Below are 17,947 nucleotides of genomic sequence, written 5' to 3' on the forward strand. Positions count from 1 at the left end.
TTGCTTGTCATTCTTTTTTTATTTTTTAGTATAATTACAAGTTGGTAGGAACAAGCAGAGCAAGGAACACTGACATAAAAAGCCTCCTTGTAACAGTAGATGGTGCTGTTTCCGTTGATTACCTCATGCTACTTTTATGCCCTTACTTTATGTTACTCTCTTTGTACTGTCTTTATAGCCTCTCAAGTATTTTGACATATAACACTATGAATGTTTCGTTATTAGACCTTGGAAAATATATTTGACTCTTTATATTAGTATAAGGGCCACTTACATACTGAAAAAAAACCACTTTGCTTTTCCAAGTGTGTAGTTGTAGTAAGAGTTCTGTCATAAGGCATTGTAACTCTTAAACAAGTCATTTGTAACATACACTTCTCATGAAAGTTCTGATTTTATTACAGTATTTTTGTGCTTTCTTGTAGGATTGCATTTTAGAAACAATATTCACTGACTGTAAGAGCGAAAGCTCCCTAGTGTACAGAGGTAATAACTAACAATGGTGCTTTAATGTCTTTTTCGGGGAAAATATATACTAAAACTATAGTTCTTAATTTTTTTTTAATTACTTCGGTATTTTCTCATTTTACATAGGTAGTCATTCTTGTTTGGAGGTTTGTGATGTCTAGGAGCTGGCCTGGGAATTTAATATTCACATGAAGAACACAAAGGATGCTTTAGAGCAACGGTTCCAAGGCTGTTTTGGATAAGCCCTGCTTGAAGTAGTTGGTAGCAGCCCACCTTATAATGCATACAATTGGCTTTAATTTAAAGATAAATACACATTTAATGTTCAGAATGCCCTTGGGCTTCTTGAGGAACATATTGCTGGTGCATACGAACGGCAGTGTAAAATAAAAATGTATTTGCCAGACGTTGTTTACATAAAAATTAGTATATAAAAGCAATCTATAAAACTTCAGAAAGGCAAATCTGGTTTGAAAACTTTCTTCATATAGTTTAGCCTATAATAATTCTTCATGCATTTGTCAGGCTGTATCAGTGGGTTTGTTAGTTCTTAAACCTACATGATAAGAATTTCTAATTAGCCCTTGTCAATTTCTTAATGTCAGCTTCCTAAAAGCAAAATAAAATTGTTCTTATTTTATATATTCCAGGAGACATGGACAGCTCACTGGAAAATACTACTGTTTCTTTATCCAAATGTTCTTCAGAGTCGGAATTTACTGAAAGTGAAAGAGAGAACAGCATCAGATCTTTTAATGGTTTTCTGCGAAATTTTGAAGACTGGGATTGGTAAGAGGTGTTTTCTCTTTGTTTCTCTTTTATCGTTTGTTGTCTCTCATAATCAAAAAAAAAATCCGAAACCACGAGTAAACAGTACAATTGGATTGCACAGATCCAGAAGTTATAATGAGAGTCTTGTTAGGTAATAAACTATTTTTGGCTGATGTATGAAAGAATGTGAACGCTGATTTTGATGAGAGGTATTGTCTCACTCGCTTTCTAATCTAATCTGTATGTTGGAATTGCTAATGGGATACAGGGATGATATGCACTGAACTAGATGATATAAATGATTAGGAGGAAAGCAAATAGCTCAGACTGATGTACAGCTTTAAGTTAATTTAGAGGTAATTTGATTACAAAAGCCAAGAAATCTCTTTTCAGATCTACTTTACACCAAATATAAAAATATAATTTAAAAAAGGGTTTTCTATTTTTAGCTTTCCTGGAATTTGCTTATTAGTGATGAAAGAAGAGTATTGTAAGAATTCTAGTTATTGTTACTACTTTTAAGTCAGCAACATTGCTGTTTGTACATTTTTTATAGAGACTTCTCTCAATGCTCTTTATATATACCATGTTAGAAAGGGGCTGAGTAATTTCAGATTGTTGCTTCTTTTGTGTCTTTTTAGTTTTGATGATGAGCAAGATTGTTTTAGTGATTCAAGTGGTCTAGAAATAGAAGAAAAGGCTGTTAATTGCTTTGAAACAGGTAATAAATACTGAATTTAAATATTTTTACAATTCTGGATGAAGTATAACATGTAATTTAAAAAACTTTTTAGTAAATGTATTCGTTTCAAAAATGCAGTAATTGGCTAAAATGCATTTTAATTTTGGGATTTAACCTGTCATGTAAGTGTGAATAGATCCTTTAGAATTAGCTTAGGAAGTCCAGACATACTTGATGCAATACATTTTAAAAAGAAAAATCAACCTTTTATGAAACTGGTTGCCAGGTGACTTTATAATGTGAATGAAGAAACAGGGTGGGTTCTGTTTTGTTTTGTTTTATTTTTTTTTATGTAGCTAGCTGTGTTAATATATACTAGAACTCTGTTACATCATATGTCTTTTGTTGCAAATTGGCGATGGGGAGAGAGCCAATGTTATCTGTTGTTCAGTCAGGTCAGGAAATTCTAGCTGGAAGATTGTAGCAGGGACCAGCTGGCATTAGTTCACTAAAACCACCTGAAAGTTCTGCTGCAGCTGGAGGAGTTTATGAATGGGGAGAGTTTTAGGTTTAGAGGAACATGCTTGAATTCTTTTGAAAGTATATCTGGAAGATTGGAGCTGGCTATCCAGCCAAACAACTCCAAAGTGGCTAAAAGGAATCTTGGAGGCCAGGCAGAACAGGTCAATGGAACTGTAATAGACTCTCACCAAGAGTTGTATTAAATGAGTGGGGAAGATTATAAGAGCAGGTTTTTGAAAACACATTCTATCTGAAAGGGAAAAGTTTAATTGCACCAGGAAAAATACATAGCTTACAGTATATGGAATTAAAGACAAAATAAACACAAAACTCTGGTAAATATTTGTTTTACATGGCCTTGTACTAGTGATGCTCTCCTTCACCCCTGAAGCAGGCACACTGTGGTAGAACAACAGGCTTGGTTTACTGTCCTGCTCTGGCTGCAACAATGATCAGCTATAGGGCTGCCTGATGCATACCACCAGTTAGTGTTTATTACGTCAGTTGCTTATCTAGTTAGTAACCTTTTGCCTGTTTCTTGATGCTACTTCTTGTTATCCTTTTTTTTATCTTGACCAGTTGTCTACCAAATAAACAACTTATCCCTTATTACCTTTTCCTCTTTGGTCTGAGTTTTGCTATGTATGTACCTGGTGTGGTTTAACCTCCACAGACAGCTCAGCCCCACACAGCTGCATGCTCACTCTTGCCCCCCTAGTATGAAGGGAGAGAATCAGAAGGACAAAAGTGAGAAAACTTACGGATTGAGACACTTCAGTAGCTAAAGCAAAAGCTGCACGTGCAAGCAAACAAAAATAAGTAATTAATTCACTCTTTCCAATCAGTGGGCAGGTGTTCAGCCATGTCCAGGAAAAGAGGAGTCCATCGCACTTAACAGTTACTTGGGAAGACAAACACCATTGCTCTGCAAGTCCCTCCTTCCTTCTTTCCCCAGCTTTTGCTGCTGAGCTCAAGATCATGTGGTCTGGGTTATCCCTCTGGTGAGCTGGGATCAGCTGTCCAAGCCGTGCCCCCTCCCAGCCTGCTCAGTGGTGAGGCAGCATGAGAAACAGAAAAGGCCTTGACACTGTGCAAGCACTGCTCAGCAATAACTAGAACATCCCTGTGTTATCAACACTATTTTCGATCACAAATCCAAAACATAACACAATACCAGCTCCTATGAAGAAAAATAAATAAGAAATAAATAAGAAAAAGAGAGCCCAAACCAGCACAGTACCCAAATTTGTGTTTCTTGTACTGTTACCTAGGTAATCTTGATGTGGTACCTAGGTGCAGTTGTCCTTGCAAGAGGTCTCTCCCCAAAAGAACAAGATACTTCCCTTCAATTATCTGTGAATTTTGGCCATTTGAATATCTGAAATCCAACCATTTCTCACTGCACTATCTGCAGCTGTCATCAGCTTCTTACACTATAATCTTTTATGTCTAGCAGTTTCTTATATGATGTCCAGTAGTTATTAAGTTTTATTCTATTCACTTATATGTCTGGTCAAGGTCTAGTCAGCAGTGCATTGCTTGCCTGAAGCTCTTACAAAATTAATAGCAGATTTTGTCTACATTATGATTCAGTATGTGCATAGATTTCTTACAGATACCTGTGCAATTTCTGTATTGGAGGGCATTGTTTTATTTTTAGAACTCCATTGATCAATTCAAACAAGTCATGTAACAAATCTTTAAGCAATTCTCGATAATTCTTTAGATTACTTTCTCATTCTGATACCTCTTGCTGCACACTTGTCATTCTAAATGCTTAAAATAAGTTTTCGCTGTTTTGGAAGAACAACTATGTCATTATGTATCTAAGACTAATTTTTTAATGTCAAATGGGTTTTTTCTTTCTGCAGGCAGCACCTTGCCATCCCGTTTGGCTGCAAGTGCACGAGAAAATGGTGACCAAAATATTATTAATGGTTTGATAAGGAAAATTTTGAGTGGAACTGGTGCCCAAGCATGCAATAATCAAGGCTTAATACCGCCTCACATCAATCAAATTTATGGTGAATTATTTATCATACATCAGAAACTTCAGGTAAGAACTGGAATCAGCTTAAACATTTTGTTAAGTAATGTTATGAAGATTCTCACTTTTGACAGAATTCAGAAATTACTTATACACCATAACTTACTTATGTACTAAAACTATTATTACTTAAGCTAATCACAATTAATTATATACTAAAATTCTCTCATCACCTACCTCTTTCCCTAACCTAAATCACCGATCTTGTAGTGGTGCTTTGACTTGCGTAGGAGGTATTACAGATAAAATTTAGCATGAGGGGGAGTATGAGCTCAGTGCTGTTGCAACCAGGAAGACTGTCTTGTGACACAGTGAGCATGGAGGAAAGCACGTGCAACGATTGCTTCTACCAACAGCATCTGAAACCATTCTCCTGGCTGTAGGCATTCAAGAGTGCTTGTCTTCATGGCTTCCTGTGAGAACCCTCCATTCTGCCTTATCTTTAATTTTCTGCTGCTGTGGAATCTCAGCAGTGCGTCCCCCTAGCAGACCTAGGCCAATAACAGAGCATCCTGTATGGGTTTTTTTTTTTCTGTAACAGCTGCTATGCTTATGCTAAATTTCCTGCCAGGACTGTCTTTTGCAAAAAAGATTTTGTATCCCTTTTTTTCCTCATCGCTTTTTCAGGGGTGCTTCCCACTAATTACAGAACACTAGATTAGTCTATTGTTTCTTTTTTGTCTTAGAGTTAATACTGTTATCCAAAAACATTTTGGAAGCGAAAAGTTTGGGTTTATACTTGAACAATCATATGGAGCCAGACTTTGTATTTTGAGAGGTTGGGGGGTCCTGCTGCACATCAAAGTCATTTGGGTTAAAATGTGGGAAAACTGAGCATAGATGTCAGAATCATAGAATCACCAAGTTGGAAAAGACCTCTTGGATCATCGAGTCCAACTATTCCTATCTGCCACTAAACCATGTCCCTGAGCACCTCGTCTACCTGTCTTTTAAACGCCTCCAGGGACGGTAACTGAACCACCTCCCTGGGCAGCTTGTTCCAGTGCCCGATGACCCTTTCTGTGAAATATTTCTCTCTGATATCTAGTCTGAACCTCCCCTGGTCTAGCTTCAGGCCATTGCCTCCTCCTTCACATCTAGTTTAAAGCTCTGTTAATGAGCCCTGCTAGATTTTTGGTCAGGAATTTTGTACCCCTAGGAGACAAGTGTGCCCCTTCCCTGTTAAGGAAGCCTGGAGGTGTACAGGTAAGTCCATGAACAAAGAACCTGAAGTTTTGCTCCTCACACCAGGTTTGGAGCCAGGTATTAATTAACTGATTTTTTCTTGCACTCTCCCTCTTTGTTCCTTGTTGTTGGAATGGTGGAGGTAAACACTAATTGTGCCCCAGAGCCCTTCACCATTCTCCCCAGCCCATCACAATCTTTTGATTAGTAAGCTATTGTGAAACACTGTATAATTTTATAAAAAGCTAAGCATATCTCTATGAGAAGAAATTTAAATTTGGTGCAAATTGAGATAATTTCATGGACTTTACAGCTGTTTCAACATTTGCTTTCTTGATACAGAGAGAAAGTTCAGCACAGCGGGAATATGCTCTGCAACTCCAGAAACGAGAGCGTTTTTTAACAGAGCGAGAAGCATTGCTTTTTGGACATGAAGCAGCTTTGGCTAAAATAAGAGGTGTTGAGGAAGAAGTTCACACAAAATTTGGAATTATAAAAGAGGTGTAGTAATATATTTAATGAGTTTTATGCTCTACATGCCATTTAAATTGTTTGTGGCTATCTTAAGTCACCATGTGTTTGCTGGATAAAATGCTTATTTCTTTGAAGTGCTTGAAATAGCTAAATGAAATACCAAAGAATATTGGTAGGTTTTCATATGGCTTGTTTCAGAACAGTACATCTTGTTACAATTTAGACAAGAGAGGTAACTAGTTTCTAAAATAGCAAAAGGTGTATGACCAGTATTAGAGAAAAAAATTGTGGTCTACCTGTAATTGTATGTAACCCATATGAATATCTTTGCATTAGCTGTAGCTGAAGTAGGTTTCCTTGGGAAGGCTTTAAGACACAATGAGATCTTATGACATAGCAACTACCGCAGAGAGTATTAGCAGAAAAACACCTAAAAAGATGAGAGAAAGAAAAGAACAACCTAATTTTGGGTATGTGGCAGAAAATTAAATGGTATGATTTCAGCAATGGAAAAATGTGCGTAACAACACTGTTCTTGTGTGTGTTTGTTATTGAATTTAGGTCTTGTGAAAAGTTTTAGTTATTATCCAGAAGATCACCAAGGGAAAATCTTAAATATACGTACTTTGTGTGAAAAACATAAGCCGAGAAATTCAATTTCTTTGAAGTGTGCAGATAAACTTTTCCCAGAAACTGTCAAGGGAGCATAGACTGCATATTAGAAAGGGGAAGAGTGTCAGGAGAGCGGGACCTAAACTTTTGAATAGTGCAGGAATAAGTTAAGATGTTAATTTAGATGTTTCAAATCTTCTGGGCTTTAAGACTGTTTATACCAGTCAGAGAATTAGCTGATGAGAACACAGGGAAAATTAGTGATTATATGAAAATTTGTGGAGGTCAAATGGAGTACTGGAAGACTGAAGAAATGTGGTGTCTTTCCCTTTAGAAAAGAAAGAGTTGTACAACCATCAGCTTAATGCCAGTTCTCAAAATAAATAAATAAATCCTGAAATGAGCTATGAACTAACCACAGGAAGAACGGTGCAGAAAATGCAATAAATAGCTACTAGTGAACCTTAATCATAAATTGTCAAATTGGTCTCCTTTCTCCTCCAGCAACATAATGGGCATTGCTAATAAAGGATTAGTCATTATATATGTATGTCTGGACTTAATTAGAGACTTTTTTTGTACAGATTTGCATGGGATTTTCATAAACAGATTTGGAAAGTATAACATAGACGTAATGCAGTTGGTGTAAACCTGTAGTGAGACAGTAGTTCACAGTAAAAATGAAGGAATGTTTACAGTCAATTCTGGAATATCTATTCAGTCCAGTGTTATTCAGTATTTTCAATACAAAGTTTGATGATGAGAGAGAGCACATTTATTAAATTTGAAGAAAATAGCAAGCGTGGGGCAATTTCAAGCATACTGAAAAAGAACATTGGGATTAAAATTGATCTTGACAAACTGAAGCTATGGTAGGTCTGAAAAAACCCATTATACTGTTTAGGAGGTGTGAGTGTATAGTATTGCACTTGATTAGAAATATCTGCTGCAGAAATAGAGGATGATGAGCAGATGTATGGGTTCAACACACAGGATAAGCTGAGGGTGAATGTGCCAAGCTTCAGCCATGTAAAAGGCTGCAACGCAGAGGAATAATATATCTAATATTTCTTCCATGTCTGTTACAGGAGAAGTAGCAAGGGAAAATTATTTTAAGTATTAGGAAAAATTGTATCTAAACAAAGTTAATTAAGCCTAGGGACCAGTAGGTTGATGAGACTGCAGTGTTTCCAGTATTAGAGGTCTTGAGAACAGACTAGGCAAACATTTGGACATTGCCTGATTTACTTATGGAAGTGGGTGGCTTAGACATCTGGTGTCACCTGCAACCCTACAGTTTAACAACTGATTTGGTTCTACTTAACTTTCATGTTAGTAATTCTCTCCTGATTCTTCCTAGAGCAGCTATTGAACTTTAGATAAAACTCTTAACTGTGTATGTAGAAAATGGAAATGAAACATTCGATGTGATGTGATAAGGTGCACTCAATTGTACGTTGGCAAGGTCTGCATGTTTATTGGTATGAAAAGGGGATCTGTCATTTCATGTCATCTTAGCTAAGTGTGGGTAGTTTTTTTAGACAAAAATGTACTGCCCACAGCTGTTTTGATCCTGTTGGCTGAGGAAGAGCAGCAATTAAGAAAAGAGGAATTGTGGATGTTTTTTCTGTATAGCTGGGATGGAAGGTACTGTCCTTCCAAGCAGAAATACAGAGTCATAGAATATCTCAAGATGTAAGGGACCCATAATAGAGAGAGATCTTTTTGAGGCTTGCTTCCTTTAAGCTTCTACTATGCTTTATTTTTGTTAGTTACACGTGTAGGAACAGAGGATTAAACTGTAAGTGGAAATGCAGAGAATGAGTGGATAAATAAGTAAAGAGTAGTGAATTCATGGAAGGGGAAAATTAAAGATAGTATATGTAGCTGGAATATTTTCAGTGAAATAATACTTTACTTTTTTATCTGGAGGTAAACAGGATGCAGTGGTGTGCAGAGAAGTTAAACAGATAAAAGAAAATAAGATTCAGGGGAATAAGAAGATGCAGTGAATATGCAGGTTTTATTTAGCAATTCATATGTTTGTGATGTAAACTAGAGTGCTAGCCTAACAGACATAGGAATTCTTTCTTACTCCACATGATTCAGAGTGGGAAAAACCAGTTGAAACCTCAAAAGTTGCTGCAAAACAGAATCACAATTTTTAAAAATTATTTGGAAGAATAAGCTGTAAGTAAAAGCTTTGTCACTGGTTTTAGTTCATGAACCTTTCCCACATTTGACTTGTCTGAGAAATGTACGTATTTATATCTGTTTTGGGCAGAATCTGGGAAGAAGAATAACAGTTGACTCTGCACGTTGCTTTCAGCTTCTTTATGGATTCTTTTTAATATGTGGCATACGAGTTTTTTTCTCACATTGGTTGAGCGTGCTAATTTGGCCATGCAGAATTACAAATTTGATCTTTGAAAGCTTGTCCTGTTATTTTAACACTAAAATGGAACTTAACTTAGAATTGTTTCTATTTCAAAATGGTCTCTTGCAAATCATGTTTTTAAATTTCATGTTTCTATAGCAACACGAGGCAGAAGTTAAACAGCTAACAGAAGCCTTGAGAGAAATAACTAAAGAAAACAGAAGGTTGAAGTTGTCATTTGATACCTTGAAGGAAATGAATGACTCTTTAAGAAAACAGGTAAAAGTAGATATTTCCTGTTGTCTGATCTTTTACAGTATAAAAATAGTTGGACTTGTTCCCTGACCCACTAGCAACAGCTAATTGCAAGGGAGGACAAACTCATGTCCTCTGAAGCAAAATGAGAGTGGATGGAGAGAAAGTATTTTACAGCATGATAGAATCCACCCTGTGCTGAATTGCTGTGCTGACCCTATTAAATAGAAAGTAGAATATGTATTTCTAACTTCATGTTAGCTCAGTATTTTCAATTACTTTTACAAAAGTTAATTAAGATAGTTCTTAAACTGAGACAGTGGTTCATAGCAATGCAAAATAAGAGTTTTCATCTCACCTGATAGTTACGTCTGACCTAAAATACTGACACACAAACTGCTATCTAAACCATTTGGTCATTGTTTTTTTTCAGTGCATTAATTACAGTTCTGACACTCTGACTGCAATAAAAATCTACATCAGAGCCTTGTTCTTTCTCTTAGAGGAAGTCAGACCTAAATCCTAGAATGTCGATGGTTCTGGTGCAACTCATTTGTGTCTTTATTTCCTCTTACTATAAAATCTTTGCATCTGTTTGCAAACTGAGGGCTTTGTGGAAATCATGCCGTTGATTGTTGCATGCATAGAGCATATTTCTTATATTTAAATGGAGGTTACAGTTTCCCTCATCTTTTCTCATAGAGCCAACTGTTTTTATAGTATGGTTGGTAGCTATTTCATTCTGCAGAGAAGAAAACTTTAACTTTCCCCATTAACAAGGCTATTGGACCATTCTTGGCATGAGCACTCCATTTATATGTTACTGCTTCATGAAAGTAATCAAATGTGTAGTGCCTGTATATCTAGAGAGGCATTGTAGAGCTCATTCTTCCCATGAAGACTGAAAGGTTGGGCTGCAGGTCAACAAAGTGCTGCTGCTGTCTTATTTATTCTGAACCTGGTCACCCAGAGAGGTAGTGGAGTGTCCCACACTGGAGATATTCAAAAGCCATCTGGACATAATCCTGAGTATTTGGCTCTCAGTGGCCCATTTTTAGCTGGGGGTTGGACCAGGTGACCTTCAGAGGTGCCAGCCATCCTCAACCAGTTTGTGATTTTGTGATTTATTGTGGAGGTGGATAATGATTTTGTTTCTAATAGTTTACATACTCAGAAGAAAAAAAAATGAACTTAAATAATTTAACTGCTCAACAGCCACATCAGATTATTTCAGTGCGATAATTAAGTCAAGATGTGTGTTTTGAATTAGTACTTAAATATTTCCTAATATTATCCAGATACTTAAATTTTTCCTAATTCTTTCAGTTAAATGATGTGACTGAGCTGAACAAGAAGTTGGAAGGTCAAGCAAGAAAAGTACAAGCTCGTTTAGAGAACCTACAAGTAAGGTTTGTTCTTACATGTACCTGCTTCCTTTATAGGTAACAAGTGAAATATAATTCATTGTTACATTTTGTTATAGAGGAAGCATGAATTTTTAATGGTACGGAAGTCTAAGGATATATGTCAAGTTGTGCAACGAAGTAAACCTGTCAAGCAAGAAAAAGCAACAGTAACATCAAAAATTGCTAAGGTAAGAATTGGGTGAAATGAAAGGTTCCTTCTAAAGATATTAGTGGAATAGTCTCTGTGTATCTGCTAGAAATGAGAGAATGCATCTTCCAATCGTATTTATTTTACGAGTGAATTATTAGCAGTAAGAAAAGATGCAGATTATATTGGAGGAAAACAGGCAGTTAAGCTCGCTGCTAAAAACATTGGATTTCATACTGTCTATGCACAGAGTGTATGTACGTGGCATGTTTTCCTCTTCCTGTCATCTCATCTTTCATCTGTTAAATAAAATTATGACCTGCTTAGTCTTAGTGGTTTCTTTTGCTGTGTCAGAGCAGATCTTGAACTCATTTTGATTACTGCTACAATACTTATGAATAACATACAGCATTGTTCTTATGAATAACATCGGCTTAAAAAGTGGTCAGTCAAAGGTATCAGATAAAGAAAATTAATTCTGTAAACCAGAGGTGACTGTACTACTGTTACTTTTTGAGAAACAGTCTTTAATGAGGGAAAGAGACTAAATGCAATGTTCATACACAGTTAAAAAAACCGATCACCTTGTTTTCCTTAAAATATCTTCTTAGGTCACTTAATGAAATGTTTTCTGTCTCCATGTAGTAGGTCCTCTGGTAGTCCTCTGCCAACATCTCCCAGCTGGTAATGATTTTCTCCAGCTAGAGGCTAAACTGTCAGGTGGAAGAGAGATATTCACACCATCCTACTCAATTAATCTACATTGAGTGCTTTAAAACTGTGTTGTCTATAAATAGCCAACATATTTCTCTGTTTACAGAGGTTTTAGTGTGTTTTGATTGCAAGTGAAATATAAACAGTATCAGTACTTATAGTTCTGAATGAAAAGGAAAACAGTTATCTAAAGGCAGATATAAGAAATCTTTTGAAGTCTTTAGAGAACTGTTCATACAGCCTGTTTTCAGGTACTGGACCAGGTACTGGATATTTTTCTATGCAGTGTGGTACAGGGACAGAATGACAGTTTAATGAAGTCTTTATACTTTTTCTAGCAGTGCTAGTTACCCAGTTACATTTTAACAACAGTGGATTTTGTGAAATAAAGCAAAGGATGTCTAGTGCATTGAAATGAGAATTTCCACGTGCAAAGGCCGTTAAAGATTTGTTTTCTCCTGTGATTCATTTGGCCAGAATTATAAAATGGTGTGATTTTGCATATGAGAATCTGTTGCCAGGCCTTTTATAATGATTTGTCTAAGTACAGAATAAATTATGTGTGTATTTTTTCCCACCCAGAAACCATCACAAATAGTACCTGTTCTCCAGTGGGGACAGGGAAGATGCAGGATTCTTTCTGGATCTATATAAGAATGTCCTGACAACATATGGCTTAATGAAATAAATGTTTTAATAAGACAACAACGCCACCCAGGATGTTCACAGGAGAACTTGTTGCCCTTTTAGACAAAGGCAAGGCCAGCTGGAAGGTGTGATAACCAGTACAAAGTGGGAACTGCCTGCAGGCTCCTGTTACAGTGAGCTGGCTGAGTTTTTCCTGCAGCTAAGCACAGGATAAACTGTGCAGCACAGCACAGGCTGCATTTTCTGAGGTTAACACTGATGTGGATCTCTGACTCCTCAATATACAGTGGCTTCTGGGTCAGATAGCCTCCTTCCACCCCTTGATCCACAGACAATTTACCTTTCCCAGAGATATTATAAGTTATAGGTTATGTTAATAACATAGAGGCTTCTCAAACCTCATATACAAGGCCCAACAAAGTGGACACGGGCTGTTTGAGATCAGTATTTCCTCAAATATGGTGTTTTCCACAGGCTCCCAATACAGTAACTGACCTCCTATAGTTTATCAGGCATATACTAGTCATCCTTTTAATTATATGTAATATTTCCAAAATAATGTACTCTCATATGTTTGTCTGTTACCATTTTGGCTTAGAAAAAACGTTAACTCGAAAGCTGAAGTATGTGATCTTGTGGATGTATTACAGCTACCACTGAATTCACAAGTTTATGAGCTCTTAACTTTCCTTATGGACTGGATCTCAGACCAGCACCTTAGCAAAATGAAAATACAAGAAGAAAGAGAGGACAGTTGTAGATTTACAGTTGCTCAAACCTCAAAAAAAACCTGCACCCAGGAAAGGTGTATGAAGGTAAAGGGGTCTGGATTGTTTGCTCGTGTTAATATGTTTTTAGATTTATGGGGTATTTTTAAATGACTTTGAAGTTATGACAGATCAGGCTCTATTATATGTGCTTGGGATACAGTAATTAAAACAAAATCACTGTTAATAAGTCAATATTATCTCTGGCAGTGAGTTAGAATAATAAGCGCGGTGTTCAATCTCAATTTGAAAGTTGTCAGTTGATAATTCATCTTGTGATTTATATGTAACATTTTACATAATTCCTTTTTTCTAAGGAGATGAAATATGTCTAATTTAAAATATTTTGATACCTATATTAGATATTAAAAGTTTCAATTTGTGACTGATAGAAGGTGATACTGTGCTATACTTTTGTTTTCCTTCTGGGGGTGCCAATGTTTGGAAATCAGTGAGGTGTTCAGAAAATTTTCTTTTTCAGTTTTTGTTCATTATAGTAAAGATTTATAGACCTTGAGATTGGATTTACTGTGATTGAGCTCACATGATGTATTTCCGCTTCTGCATGTAAATCTCTGTAAAATTCAAGATCATTGTATGCATATAAATCTGTTACCTGTACTGGCTCTGCCCAGTGAGGATTTGCGTATGTAATCTGTTAAACTCCAAGAGAGAGTTGGAAGTTTTGTTTGGTTTTTGTTTATGATTAGCTTATACAGTAGTTTCATATGCTGCATGTAATTTTAGTTTTGTATATTTGTACAGCTTTTGCCTCTAGCTGCTGAGCAACTCCAGTGGATGCCATTTGTGAATCCTAAACTACACATGCCTGTGATTAAATTTATTTACTGGTCTATAAGACAGCTGGACACTGGTGTTCAGGTAAAACAAATAATCCTTTTGTGGTGTGTTTTTTTTTAGAAAACTAAATTCCCAGAAAATATTAATGCATTTTGTGTTTTAAATAAATAGGAAAAGTGAATGTTTTCTGGTAGTATACATGAAAGAAAATCTGCTGTCTTTGCAAAGCATAAATTCATAGTGTTTACCCTAAATACATAACAAATGACAAAAATAAATTCTTTTTCAAGCTTATGTTAAATTTTGAATTGTGTATTTAAGTGTAGTCTTCACAAGTTTGTGATATCTGTTTTGGTCTCCTAAGCACCTCGGGAATTATATTTTTACATATATATTTACAAAACTTTTGCACTAGAAAAGGCAATATTTTTAGGTTCATTTTATGCACGATATTTGTCAAAATTGATGGAAGTGAGTGGCAAAGCACTTGATAAAGTGCTGTGATAATATTGTTCATCGACTTTTGGAACACCAAAAGAGTGTGTAGAGTAGCATCTCCTATACAGATTATTTTCTAATACATGGTCAAACCATTTGCTATTTAATATTTAATTGCTAGGGGAACATATACATCTCTACATAATACACAGGATTTTTAATGTGTTTTAATGATTATGCTGACTGTGTATTACTTGAAACAGCATGCAATAATGACATCAACAATGAGGAGACTTGGTGAAGATATTTTCAAAGGCGTAGTAAGTAAGGGCAACCCACATATTTCTTCTGAACAGTCTACAGAGAGTAAATCAAAATCGGCAGCTTTCTTTAAGAGCTCCTGTCTGCCTTTGAGGTTTCTGTCAACTTTAATTGTGCTTAAAACAGTGACACAAGGTAAGTTCTGATTTTTTAAAAAATATTTATTTCAGTCATGTGCCCAGACAAAAAGCTTTTCCATGGTACTATAGTGTCTATTACACTTTATTAGAGAAAACCTTTTTTATTTGAGTTTTACTACCTTGTGAAGCAAAATATACTGCAAAAAACCAGGATTCTTGCTATTATTCATTTCTTGTTGGTATTTATGTGCTCCTTTTAATATGATGACTTCTTGTCAGACAAATAAACATTTCTGAAAAAGGAGAAAAGACGTGTTGGTAATTCTGTCAAAATGTCTCTACAGCAGTGATTGGATTGCCAAGATCTTTACTGCATGTAATGGCACAGCTAGTTGCTCTTTTATAAACTGAAATAAGTAGCAAATTGTGTATGGTTCTAGAATTTCACTGCCCTGTTTAAGCTAGTAGGTTGTTTACCAATCCCTTGAGGGCTGATCAGCTGCAGTTTATTTCCTGGCATAGTTTGCTGCATTTATCTTTATAGATGAATGTGGTGTTCATAGATACTTCTGATGCATCGGTAGTCACATAGGAAAGCCACTTGTGTTGTGGATTGTTAGATTGAATTGTGATACAATATATGTCCTGAAATTGCCTTTTCCTTTGGTCTAAGGTTAGCACATAGTTCATACTCCAGCCCTTACCCCTCTGCTGCTTCCCTTTTCTTCTGCCACCAAGTCTAACACTGCCAATGGCTACCATAAAACATTATCAACACTGAAAAATGCTACTCTCTGAAATTGTCAGTTCTTGATACAATTGTCCAGTAGATTTCACTGTTAAAAACACTCACTTACAAATGCACCTTATTCTCTTCACTTTAAAATGTTCTTCATGACTTCAAAGTCACCTATCTAGCATGAAAAAATGGCCTTTTTATCCAAATATCCCAAATTCCTCTATTGATGTAGTACAGCAATATACTTTGTTAACAAGGCAAAAGCAAACAAGGTCAAGTCAGGAGATAACACAGCTCTGAAAACAGTGACTTCTACTTCAGATCATGACAGGTTACTGCATTTGTGCAGTTTTCAAGATGCAGTGGCAAATTTCTGTGGGGTCTTCTTTGAAAACAGATACGAGCTGAAAAGACCAAAGCATTTTTTTTTTTAAAGTGATGACACAAATGAGCTCTTCTTGTCAGCACACTATGAGTAGAGGCACAAACTCGGATTTTTAACGCATTTCCTTCTTATCCTTTTAACATAGAGGTTGGTGTTCACTTTTCTGCCAAAACTTTCAATCAGTCTGATGCATAGAGATATTTTAAAATTAACTTACAGTTTACTTCAGTAATTTAAACAAATTCTTAAGTTTTTCCAATTTATATATGACTTCTTTGAAAACTTGAATAGTGGTATGCCATCTGAATTATGCTTTTTCTTATTTTGTAGATCTGCAGATTTGATGAGTAATCCACAAGAATGTATTATTTTGACTTCTTTTATTAGCTTTCCAATTTGACTTAATTGCTTTAATTCAATAATGGCTTCAGTGATTGCTATGAAGTAGTTCTGTTCACCTGTTCAAAGAGAGTCCATCAGTATAAAAGCAGCAGAGTTGAGACGTCCCCTCCGAATCCTAAATGCAATATAATTGCCACTTATTATCAAGCTGAGCTTCTGACTATATAAAAGCTTTTTTTTTTTTTGGTATATTTATTTCTTTTGGGGGAAAGAAAAGAGGGAAAACTCAAATATTCTTTTAAACAGTATGGTGCAGACAGCCTTCAATGCCTGTTAGGGGGGATTATTGTATCTGAAACAGCTACCTCATTTTCAGATTTTGTAAACCAAAAAGAAGCAGGGGATTGTGTAGGGAGTCATCACAGGGTGAGTGACTCTCCTTTCACTGTGAGGTTTTTTTCTATTTCTACTTTGTTCCCAGGATCCTCCCACATTTTTACACTAGCAGAGGTGTATCATAGTAGTGTAAAGTAGGATTCTCTACTTAAAACCTGTATAATTTTGTGTTGACAAAGAAAGAGAGGAAGGAGGGTCTTCTCTGCCTCGTGGGAGAGGGAGGAAGTAAAGATTTCAAAGTAGATGCTATGAGTTAACAAGAATCAGATTGTGTCTGGACAAGGTGAGAAAAAATGTGGAAAATATATCTTAAAGAGTAGAGTAACTCTTCTCTGGGATGATTTGTTAATTGCTGCATTCAGTTAAGAAGCCTTTTCTTTCTTCAAGGGAAACAGGGAACAAGAGGTGTTGCAGATCCTTTTTTATGGAAGTCTGGCAGAAAACACTAATTATAGACTATGAAGAGCAGGTGTAAGAGATGAATTAGTGCCTACCTGCAGCAGTCTGGGAGTACTGTGGTGCTGCCTGACTGGGATTTTCTGCAAGAATAAGTTTTACAAGGATAGGATAAGAGTGAATGCATCCATAACCCTTTTCCAACTCCTTGTGATACTAACCACGTATTTTTCCCTTTTCAAAGGCGTTTTAAAAGCATGGATCATTTTGATAGCAAATAATTGTTCACTTTGGTTATGACTGTGAGCATTCTGACTTCAGAGGTGGTTCTGCTTGGGGCAGGAGGGTTGGACTAGATTCCAAACTAAGTCATTCCATGATTTTGTTTTTGCTGACTTTGTTCTCAGAATGGTTCGTCTTTAAAAATGCCTTTGCTCTACCCTGCGCTAGTAACACAAACGTATGGAGACAGGTTACAGAGATGTTAATTTTTAAAGTAATCTTGAAAAACCATGACAGATGTCAGAAGCAGATACCTGGTTTGGCATCTGATTTTTTTTAGTCTCTTGCATGAAATATATTATGAATTTTGGGCCATTTCTTAGACAGCAGCGACATTACAAAATTGCTGCAATTACTGTCACCCTGGCTGATGCTAATTTGGGATGCCAAAGATTTTAAATCCGTAGATAATGAACAATGTTCTTGTTCATGGAAGTCATCCTTCTGGGTTGGATCATTAAGCAGATTAGTATATGTTTATGCTTAACTGACCTGTGCAGTGTTTATGTTGTGAGTATTCACAGTAACCACAGGATTTGAGCATAGTAGAAGACCACCCTGCAATCATTAATGAACAAATACAGTATTTCAGTTGTTGGAGGGAACTATTTCAGTCAAGATATTTTGGTAAAGCATGTTAATTACTCTTAAATTGAGACTCATGTTTCTAGAAATGCTTGTTAAAAATGAT

At 36.1% G+C, this 17,947-nt stretch overlaps 1 protein-coding gene across 5 annotated transcripts in view; it reads left to right on the forward strand.

Annotated features, from left to right (window-relative positions):
- The first annotated feature begins 418 nt into the window (after positions 1–418).
- CCDC138 (coiled-coil domain containing 138) overlaps positions 419–17,947 on the forward strand; it is a 35,210-nt gene continuing 17,681 nt past the window's right edge. For 2 of the 5 annotated variants that reach the window (XM_069877602.1, XM_069877574.1), the window contains exons 1-11: positions 419–486; positions 1,119–1,257; positions 1,881–1,960; positions 4,315–4,499; positions 6,018–6,176; positions 9,298–9,417; positions 10,720–10,797; positions 10,877–10,987; positions 12,960–13,124; positions 13,842–13,958; positions 14,579–14,771. In XM_069877602.1, the coding sequence (XP_069733703.1) occupies positions 1,124–1,257; positions 1,881–1,960; positions 4,315–4,499; positions 6,018–6,176; positions 9,298–9,417; positions 10,720–10,797; positions 10,877–10,987; positions 12,960–13,124; positions 13,842–13,958; positions 14,579–14,771 (1,342 nt within the window). In that variant the 5' untranslated portion in view covers positions 419–486; positions 1,119–1,123. The remainder of the gene's footprint in view (positions 487–1,118; positions 1,258–1,880; positions 1,961–4,314; positions 4,500–6,017; positions 6,177–9,297; positions 9,418–10,719; positions 10,798–10,876; positions 10,988–12,959; positions 13,125–13,841; positions 13,959–14,578; positions 14,772–17,947) is intronic. The other 3 variants (XM_069877592.1, XM_069877583.1, XM_069877611.1) reach the window with 3 other exon arrangements.

This window comes from Phaenicophaeus curvirostris, chromosome 1, assembly GCF_032191515.1.
Source record: "Phaenicophaeus curvirostris isolate KB17595 chromosome 1, BPBGC_Pcur_1.0, whole genome shotgun sequence".
In the NCBI taxonomy this organism is placed as follows: Eukaryota; Metazoa; Chordata; class Aves; order Cuculiformes; family Cuculidae; genus Phaenicophaeus; species Phaenicophaeus curvirostris.